Source organism: Rhinoraja longicauda, chromosome 10 (assembly GCF_053455715.1).
Source record: "Rhinoraja longicauda isolate Sanriku21f chromosome 10, sRhiLon1.1, whole genome shotgun sequence".
NCBI lineage: Eukaryota > Metazoa > Chordata > Chondrichthyes > Rajiformes > Arhynchobatidae > Rhinoraja > Rhinoraja longicauda.
In genome coordinates, this window is record NC_135962.1 from 7,697,990 (window position 1) to 7,710,677 (window position 12,688).

The 12,688-nt window shown below is 46.7% G+C and overlaps 1 protein-coding gene across 2 annotated transcripts; it reads left to right on the top strand.

Annotated features, from left to right (window-relative positions):
• Positions 1 to 3,286: 3,286 nt before the first annotated feature.
• Positions 3,287 to 11,707, top strand: LOC144597176 (mRNA decay activator protein ZFP36L1-like). 2 transcript variants are annotated; one of them, XM_078406164.1, is made up of 2 exons: positions 3,287 to 3,416; positions 8,683 to 11,707. In XM_078406164.1, exon 2 carries the CDS (start codon positions 8,689 to 8,691, stop codon positions 9,646 to 9,648), a length of 960 nt encoding a protein of 319 aa, XP_078262290.1. In that variant the 5' UTR covers positions 3,287 to 3,416; positions 8,683 to 8,688; the 3' UTR covers positions 9,649 to 11,707. The 2 variants fall into 2 exon arrangements, with proteins under 2 accessions (XP_078262290.1, XP_078262289.1); XM_078406163.1 differs by lacking the exon at positions 3,287 to 3,416 and adding an exon at positions 5,046 to 5,490.
• Positions 11,708 to 12,688: the final 981 nt, after the last annotated feature.

Below are 12,688 nucleotides of genomic sequence, written 5' to 3' on the forward strand. Positions count from 1 at the left end.
ACCAGCGATCCCACGCACATTAACGCTATCATACATACTCCAGGGACAATTTACAATTTTACCAAAGCCAATTAACCCACAAACCTTGCGCGTCTTTGGAGTGTGGGAGGAAACCGGAGCACCCGGGGAAAATCCACGTGGTCACGGGGAGAGCGTACAAACTCCGTACGGACAGCACCCGTGGTCAGGATCGAACCCGGGTCTCTGGCGCTGTGTGGCGGCAATTCTACTGTTGCGCCACCGTGCCGCCTATCCATGTTCTCCAGGGGTGCTACCCTGACCCACTGTTACTCCAGCACTGTGTGTCTTTTTTTTCTAAACCAAAACCTGGGGTTTCTTGTGTCCACACGAAGACCTTTACTCGTTTACCAGTAGCATCAATAGTCAAACGACCACTGTGATTCCAATCTGACAAGTGGATCCAGCTTTCCAAGAGAGAATTCTCCCCTCCTGGTGGGGAATGCTGTTGAGGTTACACATCGACAGTTCCCTTGCGAGGGTATGGATCGGAGCGACGCATTGATCATGAGCCACGCACCCACCCTCAGCCCAAGGAGGAACAGAATCTGAACATCTTTTGTACCTTCGGTAAAGTTCGGTACAAAAGACATTTGGCCTGCACGGTGGCGCAGCAGTAGAGTTGCTGCCTTATGGCGCCAGGGACCCGGGTTCGATCCCGACTACAGGCGCCGTCTGTACGGAGTTTGTACGTTCTCCCCGTGACCTGCGTGGGTTTTCTCCGAGATCTTCGGTTTCTTCCCACACTCCAAAGACGTACAGGTTTGTAGGTTAATGGGCTTGGTATAAATATAAAATTGTCCCTAGTGTGTGTAGGGTAGTGTTAATGTGTGGGGATCACTGGACGGCGCAGACTCGGTGGGCCGAAGGGCCTGTTTTCATGCTGTATCTCTAAACTAAACTAAACTATACTATACTAAACTAAACTAAACTAAACATTTGGGCAAGTGCATGGATAGAACTGCTTGGAAGAATATGGACCAAATGCAGTAAAACGGGACTAACTCAGGTAGGCCACGTAGTCGGCATGGATGAGTTGAACCAGAGGGCCGTTTCCACACTGTAGAACCCCAGTGGCTCAGAGGGATCTTGGAGTCCAAGTCTACAGCTCCCTGAATGTAGCAATAACACTTGTAGATGAAGAAGGCCTGTGGTATGCCCACTTTCATTGGTCGGGGCATTGAGAATAAGAGTCAGAAAGTCAAGATGTAGCTCTACAAGACTTTGGTTTGGCTGCATTTGGAGTATTGTGCGCAGTTCCAGTTGCTCCTTCATAGGAAGGATGTGGAGGCTTTGGAGAGCGTGCAGAAGAGGTTTACCAGAAGGCTGCCTGGAAGTGGAGAGTACTAGCCCTAAGGAAGGGTTGGACAAAGTTGGATTGTTTGTTTCTGAAGTGTTGAAAGATGATGGGAAACCTGATAGAAGTATGTAAAATTATAAGAAGCATTTGACAGACAGTCAGAGTCCCGGGTTCGATCCCGACTACGGGTGCTGTCTGTACGGAGTTTGTAAGTTCTGCGTGGGTTTTCTCCGAGATCTTCGGTTTCCTCCCGCACTCCAAAGACGTACAGGTTCGTAGGTCAATTGGCTTGGGTTTGTACACTAGCTAGGTATGTTGTCAATTGTCCCAAGTGTGTGTGTGTAGGCTTGTGTTAATGTGCGGGGATGGCTGATCGGTGCGGACTCGGTGGGCCGAAGGGCCTGTTTGGGGGCTCTATCTCTAAACTAAAGTCAGAACCTTTAACCCAGGGTGAAAATGTCAAAACCTAGAGGCCATAATTTTAAGGTGAGAGGGGCAAAGTTTAAAGCAGATGAGCGGGACACTTTTTTTTACACAGTCTTGGTGGGTGCCTGGATAGCACTGACATGGGCGGTGGTGGAAGCAGAAATGATAGTTGTACTTAAAGAGACACATAGATATGCAGGCGATGAGAGGCAATTAGTTAATCTCGGTATCATATTCAACGTGGGTGGACACTGTGGGCTGAACGGCCTGTTCCTGTGCTGAACTGTTCTATGTTCTGTGACTCAATGAGAACCATAAATAGATAGTGAGAATTGACTTCCCATGGTAAGGGTATCAAAAAAACAAGAAAACGTAAGTTTAAACTGAGAGCACGGAGTTTTAAAGGGGATCTTAGGGGTCAAGTCAAGTCAAGTCCAGTTTATTTGTCACATACATATATATACATACATATATATATATGTATATATATATATAAATGTATATATATATATATGTGTATATATATACATATACATACATATGTGCAGTGAAATGAAAGTGGCAAGGCCTGCGGATTGTGCTAAAACTACAAAACAGAATAGAACTTTTTTTTTTTAACACAAAAAATAAATTAATACAGTAAATTAAATTAGTCCCTGGTGAAATGGGTTTTGTTTAAATATCTGGAACACTGCGTGAGGAGGTGGCGGAATCACTGCGTTTTAGAAGCCTTTAGATGAACACTTGAATGGGGAAGGCATAGATGGACACAGCTTTAATGGGTGGATGATCTAAATGGTCTGCACAGATGTGGCGGGCCGAAGGGCCTGTTTTTGCACTGTGTAACTTTTAAGAACTAAATCGTCATTTAGAAGATGGAATTTAGAAGATTGAGGGGGGATCTTATAGAAACTTACAAAATTCTTAAGGGGTTGGACAGGCTAGATGCAGGAAGATTGTTCCCGATGTTGGGGAAGTCCAGAACAAGGGGTCACAGTTTAAGGATAAGGGGGAAGTCTTTTAGGACTGAGATGAGAACGTTTTTTTTCACACGGAGAGTGGTGAATCTGTGGAATTCTCTGCCACAGAAGGTAGTTGAGGCCAGTTCATTGGCTATATTTAAGAGGGAGTTAGATGTGGCCCTTGTGGCTAAAGGGATCAGGGGGTACGGAGAGAAGGCAGGTACAGGATACTGAGTTGGATGATTAGCCATGATCATATTGAATGGCGGTGCAGGCTCGAAGGGCTGAATGGCCTACTCCTGCACCTATTTTCTATGTTTCTATGTTAGTCTTTAATTAAAAGCAGAGGATGGGGGGAAGAAACAGAAACAGAGAAAGTGAATGGAGTGTCATTTAAGATATAAGGACTTGTATCCTTTACTGTAAAGTGTCCAGCAAGCTATGTGAACTCTAGGCCTGGCCTGTTCAGCGAGTGCTGGAATTGTTTACAGTGTGTGTGAGCAGGAAGTACTGCAACACGCCATCCCAAAGAACCTCCCCTCCTTGTAGCCAAGGGGGGGAAAAAAAACCCAGACCCAAAGCAAGATTAGACAGAGTCGGCACATGGAGAGAGGCGTCAGAACAAGGAGCAGTTTCTCTCCCTCAAATGAATCTAAAGAGATTGTCTTTGGGTTCGAGCTCCAACAAAATTTATCCCAGTGGCCAATAAGGTAATTAATTTCCAAAATTAACTTTCAAACTGACCCAATCTACTCTGATCATTTTGGTTTTTGAAAAACAAGGTGTGTGTGTTTGTTTGTGTTGCTAAACTGTTTCTTGAAAAAATATATATCTTCAAGAGAAAATAAAGTTGAGCTAGCTGTACTTAAATGTCGACATGTAGTTAGTTAACTTTCTGCTGACTGTACGGATGGGTTAAAAGTTAGGGGAGTGTTTGATCAGTTTCAATTTTCCCGATGGTGTTTTAAAATGGGAATCCAGGACAATTACCACCCTTTTTTTCCTTTTAAGAGTTCTCACTTCTTTAGATTTAACATTGTGATGTGCACTGCGATGAGAGGGAATTAAAATAGTAGTTAGTGAAAGCATATCTTTTTTTAAGGGTAAACATTTTGTGTTAACCCCAACTGGGATCGTTTGAGCGAGTTTTGTTTTTGAGAGTTAGGAAGTGTAGTTTTTAAACTTATTTTTTTTAAAAAAATCTGTGAATTAAATTGGAACTTTCTCGTTTCTGTTAAATTCGAGAGATTATTTAAAAAAAACAACTGCATTCCTCCAGCTAAAAAGACAAGAAAAAAAACCAGACCAGGTTACTAATATAACTCGATTTATTCACAAAATGCTGGAGTAACTCAGCAGGTCCTAATATAACTAATGTTTCCCCCCCCTGCCCTGTCAGCTGGTTTTAATAAGCTTTCTTTTCCCTACTCCAGGGTTATTTTGTTTAGGATTAACAGTGAGAATGTTTGACTTTTTAAAAAAAAAAACTTTAGAAATAATCGTTTGCTTCTCAAATTAAACTTTAAAAAACAAAAAGACTTTAATATTACCCCCTCCCCTGCCAAAAAAGAAAAGAAAAAAAGAAAAGACCCCCTTTTTTTAAGCGCCATGTGCACTCTCCCGCCAAAACCCGTTGTAACAGACTGAAATTGCAACCATCTGTTACACATGATAAGCCGCGCACAATGCAGACTAGTCGGAAACGAGTGCCAACACACTCTGTGGACACCAGTGCTCTAAAACAAAAACACCACCCACACACCCCCCCCCCTCCCTCTCTACCTCCCTACCTAGACCTTGACAAACAACCCCCCACAAAACCTCTAACTTATCTGACTTTTACTGCCCTTTTAAAATAAAACCAAACACACACAGCAGAGAGAGGCATAACATTTTGTCACCAGTTACATTTGACTTAAAACAACCCAGCACTCTGAAGAAGGGTCTCGACCCGAAACGTCACCCATTCCTTCTCTCCTGAGATGCTGCCTGACCTGCTGAGTTACTCCAGCATTTTTGTGAAATAAACACCTTCGATTTGTACCAGCATCTGCAGTTATTTTCTTATACTCTATGTACTATTACTCGAACGTTTGGCAATAACTAATTTCTCTCCCCTCCCCTTCTCCTCCCCCCCTTCTTCTGCTTCTCCCCTCCCCCCTGTATCTGTATGTCTCTTCTAATCCAAATCCCCCCAACTAAGGGAAAAAAACACAGTAAGAAACTATCAATTAGTAACTTCATTTTTTTTGCTCACAAGTGTGTGTGTTGTTTATTCAATCTTTAATTTTACCATCCAAAAGTTTACGTTAAAAAAACCCAAATTGCTTTTCAATTCTTTAACGTTTCTTTTTTTTTTGTTTGAGGGCGAGTTTTTAAAATTTAAAAAAAAATGTTGGTGGGTGTAGTTACTGTCAGTCGATGAAGTTTTTTCGCTTGCCCACAAAAACCTGGCTGATTTAAATACCAGGGATCCGCCTACGGATGGAAGGGAAATTATTTATGGGGCTTGCGAGTTGCTAAAAGTCTTGCGAAGGGGCGAGTGTTGAGCTTGTGACCGAGAGAGGAAAGGAACACAATATATATATATATATATATATATATAACAACAGCAGCAGCCGGAGACTCGCTGCAGTTGATTTGATCCCCCATCTACTAAGCCAGCCTGTCTCCGGCCGCCAGTGTCTCTCTCTCTTTCCCCCTTCGTGTTTTAACATCAACGCCACGGGAATGTCCACGAAATTAGTCTCCTGCTTCTACGACATTGGAGAACTTTTATGCAAGGTAACTAAACCAAAAAAACCACAAACTTTTAGAAGTCTTTAGAGAGAGGGAAGAGAGGGGCGCTATTAATGACAACACGTTGTTGCTGCTGCTTTGAAACACTTGCAATCATTCATTCTGAAACTTTTTGTGTTTGTTTAAAAGAATACATTTTTATTATTATTAATGCAGACAAGTCTCTTACTTATTGTGGAGCCTTCAGAGACAAGCCTCTGACGATTCGATTGTAATTTTAAACAAGAACATTTGATTTGCCATCGAGCGTATATATGTTTTCTTTATTGAGGTTAATCTCTGCTTTTAATGGGTTGTTTTATTATTTATTGTTCGCCTTGCTTTGGATTTAGTGTTGGATTGATTTGGTGAGAGTTTTGAAAAAAAAATTGGTGCCCCCCCCCTCTTTGTTTTGTCTGACCTACTTCTTCTGAGAAGGGTCTCGACCCAAAACGTCACCCATTCCTTCTCTCCTGAGATGCTGCCTGACCTGCTGAGTTACTCCAGCATTTTGTGAATAAATACCTTCGATTTGTACCAGCATCTGCAGTTATTTTCTTATACTTCTTCTGGGGTGTGTGTGTGGGGGGGGGGGGGGGGGAATTTTGTTTGTTTGCCTTGTGTTGATGATATTTGAGTTGAGTTTAGAAATGGCCCCCCCACATTTGGCCAAGTGTGTGCTTGAAGTGGCGACTGATACATTCGGTGTGTGTGTGTGTGTGTATGTATGGGGGTTCTGATTTGGAACGCCTGCTCCTCTGATTTGGAACTCCTCTGATTTCGGGGCGTTCTGAATTGGAGCGTTCGGTTCCCGCCAGCCGGATTCACTTTGCAACACTTTGTTCCTCTTGTCTTTTATTTTTGTTTGCTGGGCAAGAGAAAAAAAAACACCAAGTCAATTTTTTATTCGTACAGCACGTTTTAAAACAACCCACGTTGACCAAAGTGCTGTGCATCAGTTCAGGTACTAAGAAAAGGAACATATAATGGCACACAAACATAACAGCCTCCCCTCCCCTCCCCAGCTTCACTGCAAAGATAAGGCGCTGGCTTCGACACCCGCGGGTGGGGAATCTATCTATCTGTCTACCTAAGGTATTTATTCACAAAATGCTGGAGTAACTCAGCGGGTCAGGCAGCATCTCAGGAGAGAAGGAATGGGTGACGTTTCGGGTTGAGACTCTTCTTCTTAACTTCTTCTTCATCTTCTTATCTATCTCTATCTGCACCAGAGCCACATGCACAGAGAGAGAGAGAGAGAGAGAGAGAGAGAGAGAGAGAGCTGGCTGATTGTCTCAAAGTCTCTCCACCATGCGAGCTGCTCTTTTAAAGTTGTATTGAGTGCTGCTGCTGCTTCTAGCTGGGATGTGGTTGCTTTAGATTCTTTCCCTCCTAGACTGTTGGAAGTTGTGTGTGAGTGTGTTTTATTTTGGGACCGGGGGGGGGGGTACAGGAGAGGTGAATGTGGGGCAGAGGCCAGGCAGGAAACTCTTCCCTGGGGATTTGCAGGAGAGTGGGTGGAATCTTCAGTCTACCGTGGGCTTCACAAACCAGCTCTGTCGTGGCTGTACTAGTAACACGGGGACTAATTGGTGTCTACTTCCGCCCAGTTAACTGCAGTCTGTTTCTTGCCTGTTAATGTAAACAAGATTTTTTAATCATGTCGCATTTGACCAGCTTGTTACTGAAGGGGGGACTGATGGAACAGACATGGGTCGCTTTTTAAAAAAACTAATGCGTGTAAATGCTGGGAGATAGGCTGGGAATAGGAGGCAGTGCCCACGTGTGTCAGGGGAGACCCACTGGCCATCACGGAGCAGCTCTGTAGTGTCCATGCCACTGGCTTTTGCCCCTTTATGTCCATTGACCCACAGTGTGGAGCCCAGCCAGCACCAATGCTGTGTAGGCCTTGGGTTCCATTGGGCTGCTGACTGTCCCACCTCCATTATCCCTCCCCCTCCCCCAACGCCCCCCCCCACACACACCAAGTGGTGCAAACGACTCCATGCCCAAACACACCAAAATCGAAGCCCTCTCCACTTGGGCTGCTGGTGATGTGAATCCAGAGATGAATTTGAAAGAAAGGTAGGAGAAAAGGTTCTGCAAGTGTAGAGAGAGAGAGAGAGAGAGAGAGAGAGAGAGAGAGATACAGTGTGAAAGCAGGCCCTTCAGCCCACTGAGTCCACACCAACCATCGATCACACATTCATGCATAGGATAGAACTGCAGATGCTGGTTTAAATCGAAGGTAGACACAAAATGCTGGAGTCACTCAGCGGGTCAGGCAGCATCTCTGGAGAGAAGGAATGGGTGACGTTTTGGGTCGAGACCCATCTTCAGTGTGAAAAAGGGCCTCGACCCGAAACGTCACCCATTCCTTCTCTCCAGAGATGCTGCCCGACCCGCTGAGTGACTCCAGCATTTTGTGATCGTCCATTCAGACTAGTTCTGATTCTATTACGGTACCATTTTATAATTCCAGGGGGGGGGGGTTGGTCTGCCACCAGTCAGAAGATACAATTACGAGGCATTGAAAGTGTCACGTGCACTATAATGATAATGAAATTGAAGTGACTAGTTAGTGGTGTTGTACAGTTTGATAGCCACAGGGAAAAGGGCGTTCTGTGCTGCATTTGGTGGGACCAGTCTGTTGCTGAAGGTGCTCCTCAGGTTGACCAGTGTGTCATGGAGGGGGTGAGCTGTGTTGGCCAAGATGGTCTGCAGTTTGAGGAGCATCCTCCCCACCAAGACTACCTCCCGCGAATCCAGCTCCGCCCCCCAGGACGGAGACAGCCTTCATGGTGAGCTTGTTGCTTCTGTTGGCGCCCTGGTACCACAGCACGCTCCCACTTTTTGCGTCCACTCCCTACCCACTCGGTACTGAGGCCAGTTAACGTACAAACCTGGGCGTGTTTAGGAAGCGGGAGCAAAACGGAACACCCGGGGGGGGAAACCCGCGGTCACGGGGAGAGCGTGCGAACTCCATACAGGCAGCACGCAAGGTCAGAATGGAGCCTGGGTCTCCAGCAAGGTGTGGCAGCAGCTCCACCATCTGCACTGCTGTGCTGCCCCTAGTAGTCTGGCAAGGGTAAAGACACTCCAAAGCCAGCATTGATGATTTGGGCTGAATGGCCTCCAGAATGCTCTGGTCTCATCTGACGTGACGTTTTTGTTTTCTCCTCCCCCTCCCCCACCCAGAACAAGATGATGAGCTACAACAACAACATCAACACTGGCGGCACCGGTCTGCCCCTGCTGGACAGGAAGGCGGTGGGGACGCCCACACTGGTCGACTACCAGCGGCGCCATTCGGTCACCTTTGGCAACACTAACTCCAAGTTCACCCAGAACCAGCTTCTCAACAGCCTGAAGCTGGAGCAGGCGGCCGGCCCCAACAAGGAGAACCGCTTCCGCGACCGCTCGCTGTCGGAGACGGGCCTGCAGAAGCCCCAGGGCCAGGTGAACTCCAGCCGCTACAAGACGGAGCTGTGCCGCCCCTTCGAGGAGAACGGCACCTGCAAGTACGGCGACAAGTGCCAGTTTGCCCACGGTGCCCACGAGCTGCGCAGCCTGGCCCGCCACCCCAAGTACAAGACGGAGCTGTGCCGAACCTTCCACACCATCGGCTTCTGCCCCTACGGGCCCCGCTGCCACTTCATCCACAACGCCGAGGAGCGCCGCCTGTCGTCCGCCCACCACCTCCCGCTCTCCGCCTGCAACAAGGCCGAGCGGCCCTGCCTGCAGCACAGCTACAGCTTCTCCGGCTTCTCCAGTCCCAGCAACGGGCTGCTGGACAGCCCCACCTCCATCACCCCGCCGCCCATCTTCACGGCCGACGACCTCAGCTCCTCGCCCACCCTGCCCAGCTGTGCCAGCAACCCCTTCACCTACTCCAGCCAGGAGCTGGCCAGCCTCTTTGCCCCCAGCATGGGCATGCAGGTGCCCGCGGCGCCCGCCGGCTGTGGCGCCCACTCGCCCACCACCTTCCTGCTCCGGCCCCTGGCCGAGACCCCCCGGCTCTTCGAGCCCTCGCCCAGCCCCCCGGACTCACTGTCGGACGACTGCCTCAGCAGCTGCGGCAGTGCCAGCGGCTCCGAGTCGCCCACCCTCGACTTCAACAAGCGCCTCCCCATCTTCAGCAGACTCTCCATCTCAGACGATTAGCCCGGCCTTCCTCCCCCCTCCCCCTCCCCCAGCCTCGGGAGGGACGGTCAGCCAAGACTAAAAGTAGCCTTAACCCCAGTAAACATTTAAGATGGACCTTTCCTCCTCCTCCTCCTCCTCCTCCGTGTGCCGTTTAGCCAGCTTTCGACCCGCTGCCCAGGTTAAGCAACTGACCACGTTAACGTACCATGTCCACTGGTGGCCTCCAATGCAACCGTTGAATTTTCACTGTGATCTGCAGGGGTACTGCACAAATAATTAGCTCTTTTTTTTTTTTGTGTGTGATAAGAAATTCGATTTCTGGAAATAGTTGATCCTCCAACCCTCCCCACCCTCTGGGCATTCCGACTGCAGTCTTGCCAAGCCAGGGTAAACCGCGCCCCATCGGATTGTGCCAGTTGAGTTGAGTCGCTTTGTTGCGAGAATTTGGCCTCACAAACAGCTACCTGTCCACCAGACTGCTGAAAGTTTGGGCATTGTTGAAGACCATTTGTTTTTAAAGGAGAACTGCATAGCGAGATTGCGTGCCATTTTCTGAAGCCGATTATTCGTCCAGCAACACCTGGATTTGATGCCCCTCTGTGGTGACCTTTGCACCCTTCTGAGTTGCTGCATCTACCTGTTGTCAGCAGTAACCCCTCTCTCCCCCCCCACCCCCGATCCAAAGTGCCTTTGCACGGTGTAGGTTGAACTAATGGGGGGCACTGCCTATAAACCTCCTGCCCTCTGGCGCCTTTGAGACGGGGAAATGAAGTGGGCATCAGGAGACTTCTTCCCAAGCATTCTTTGCAGACGTCCCTTGTACCCTGACCGGTTACCTCGTTCCTCGCCTTCATTTGCCCCTGCATCTCGAGTCCCGTAACAGTGGCCCGCTCTCGTGAGGACCGGGGGACAGGATTGGAAGTTGCACGGTGCTGATTGCTTCCATCGCCGGCGGCTGGAATTGTTGGCATGGTCTCGCCAGAGACTGACTGATGATCGCTGGCGACTTTTGTTTAAACGTGGCCCTGTTACAATTCTGGCCGGCTTGTCTTTGAACTATTCAGCACCTGTTGGACAAAACGACTGTAGGAATTAGCCCTTTTTTTTTTAAATGGTAGGGGGAGGGGGGGCGGGGTGGACAGGGAGAATTTCTTTGCGAGGGGTAAAACTAAAATAGAGTTGGAATCCCAGCTTCAAATGGAGGGGGAGGGGGAGGGGGAGAGATACAGTTTAACCAGCTAGTCTTCAGCCTTTGACTTGTGCCAAGTTAATTCATTTTATTTCCTTTTTTTTTTTTTCCTTTTTAAAAAAAAAGTTCTGCAGAACAAAGGATTTAAAGATATCGCTTGTCACTCACTCACGTACACATACACTCAAAAAAATGCTTATTTAACTTATCAAAAAACATATTTATTGCAAAACATATGCATTTTTGTTTGTATTTATCACAATGACGAACGATAGAAATATATTTTTCTTTTATGTTTAAATTATGATCTTATTAATCTTAAAATTGTGAGGTTTTTTCCTTTTCTTATTTTCGTTTTCACAGTTTAATATATTATACTACAATGACGAGGGTTTTTGTAACTTTACTCTTCGGTTATTTTATTTAATAAAAAAAAGTAATTTAAAAACACAAAAACATTTGAATTTATTTATTTTTTAGTTTCCCCCCTCCCGGCCCCCCCTTTCCTTTTTTAAAACAAAATAGTTTTTCTCATGTATTTTTATGTCGACCTCGTGCTTTACTGCCTTTAATCTCTTGCTGCCAACCACGGCCTTGTATTTTAGGCCTTTGGGTCAACTTCCATAACGCAAGAGACTTAAGAAAGTGCAGGCTCAGTACTGTGACACAAAAGTGCCTGTTGAACGCATTCCAAGCATGGTGTATGCCGTCTGTATAATTAATACTTATTGATAGGTCCTGCCCTCTTTCAGAGAGAAACAGGCAGGACTTGGCACAAAGAGAAGTTGAATGTATTTTCCTCATTGTTCACTACATTCGTTTTATTTTTTAATGTCTGTTTATACAGAATGCTTTTGTAATGACTGGTTCTGATGTAAACCAATAAACCCCAATGTGTTTTTTCCAAAACGTGGTTACCTGGATTTGTGCCTTCTGAAACTATTGTTGCTAATTTTCTACACGTGGCAAAGTAGAGGCATGCTGAGTGGTTTGGCTAATGACGTCATTAGTACCTCCTTAATAGAAATTCAATGCAGACTCTGTGGTCACTAAACTTTCACAACCTGGTCTTGAACTGCTGTGATAACTAGATTTTAAAATGAGTTGTCTCTGCTCTACAACGTCCGATTGGGCGCTGAGAGAGGACTCGGGGAAGCAGAGGGAAGATGGTTGATTATGGAAAGTGGAGGGCCAGGGTTTGCATTCATTGTGCACCTGAGGACAGCAGAGTGGTAGAGTTGCAACCCTACAGTACCGGTTTGTAGGTTCACTGGCTTTGGAAAATTACAAAATTGACCCGAGTGTGTAGGACTAGTGCTAGTGTACAGGGCGATCGCTGGCCGGAGCGGACCTGGTGGGCCGAAGGGCCTGTTTCCACGCTGTATCACAAAAATGCAAATCTGGCATAGTGGCGCAGATGGTAGAGCCTCTTGTTTGCAGTTCCATTGACCCAGGTTCAATCCTGAGCTCGGATACCGTCTGTGTGGAGTTTACATGTTCTCCCTGTGATCGGGTGGGTTTCCTCTCATCACTAAGTGTGATTGCTGTAAATGGCCCCTTTTGTGTAGGAGAGTGATAGAATCTGGGAGGAGTTGATGGAGAGCTATAAATTGGGAGAGGTGTAAATGGGTGCTCTGTTTCTCTGCAGCATGACTTTATGACTGGAGGGGGGGGGGGTTGGGTGGAGTTACTGGCTGTATTTCCAGAGTGAGATCATTGTACTGGGTTCGTGTACGGTCATAGTGAGGATGAGTAAGTACAGTGGTCAGAACAATGATACACAACCAGATGTAGCCTCACCAACTCCAGGCAATCTGCTGGCTTAACAACAAGGTGACACAATGAATGAATGGTTAATGAATACTTAAT

Excerpts from the sequence above, each read along its gene's own strand:
- LOC144597176 (XM_078406163.1), top strand. The coding sequence starts at position 5,437 with ATGTCCACGAAATTAGTCTCCTGCTTCTACGACATTGGAGAACTTTTA. Across the intron at positions 5,491-8,682 it reads TTGGAGAACTTTTATGCAAG|AACAAGATGATGAGCTACAA; the intron begins GTAACTAAACCA and ends TCCCCCACCCAG.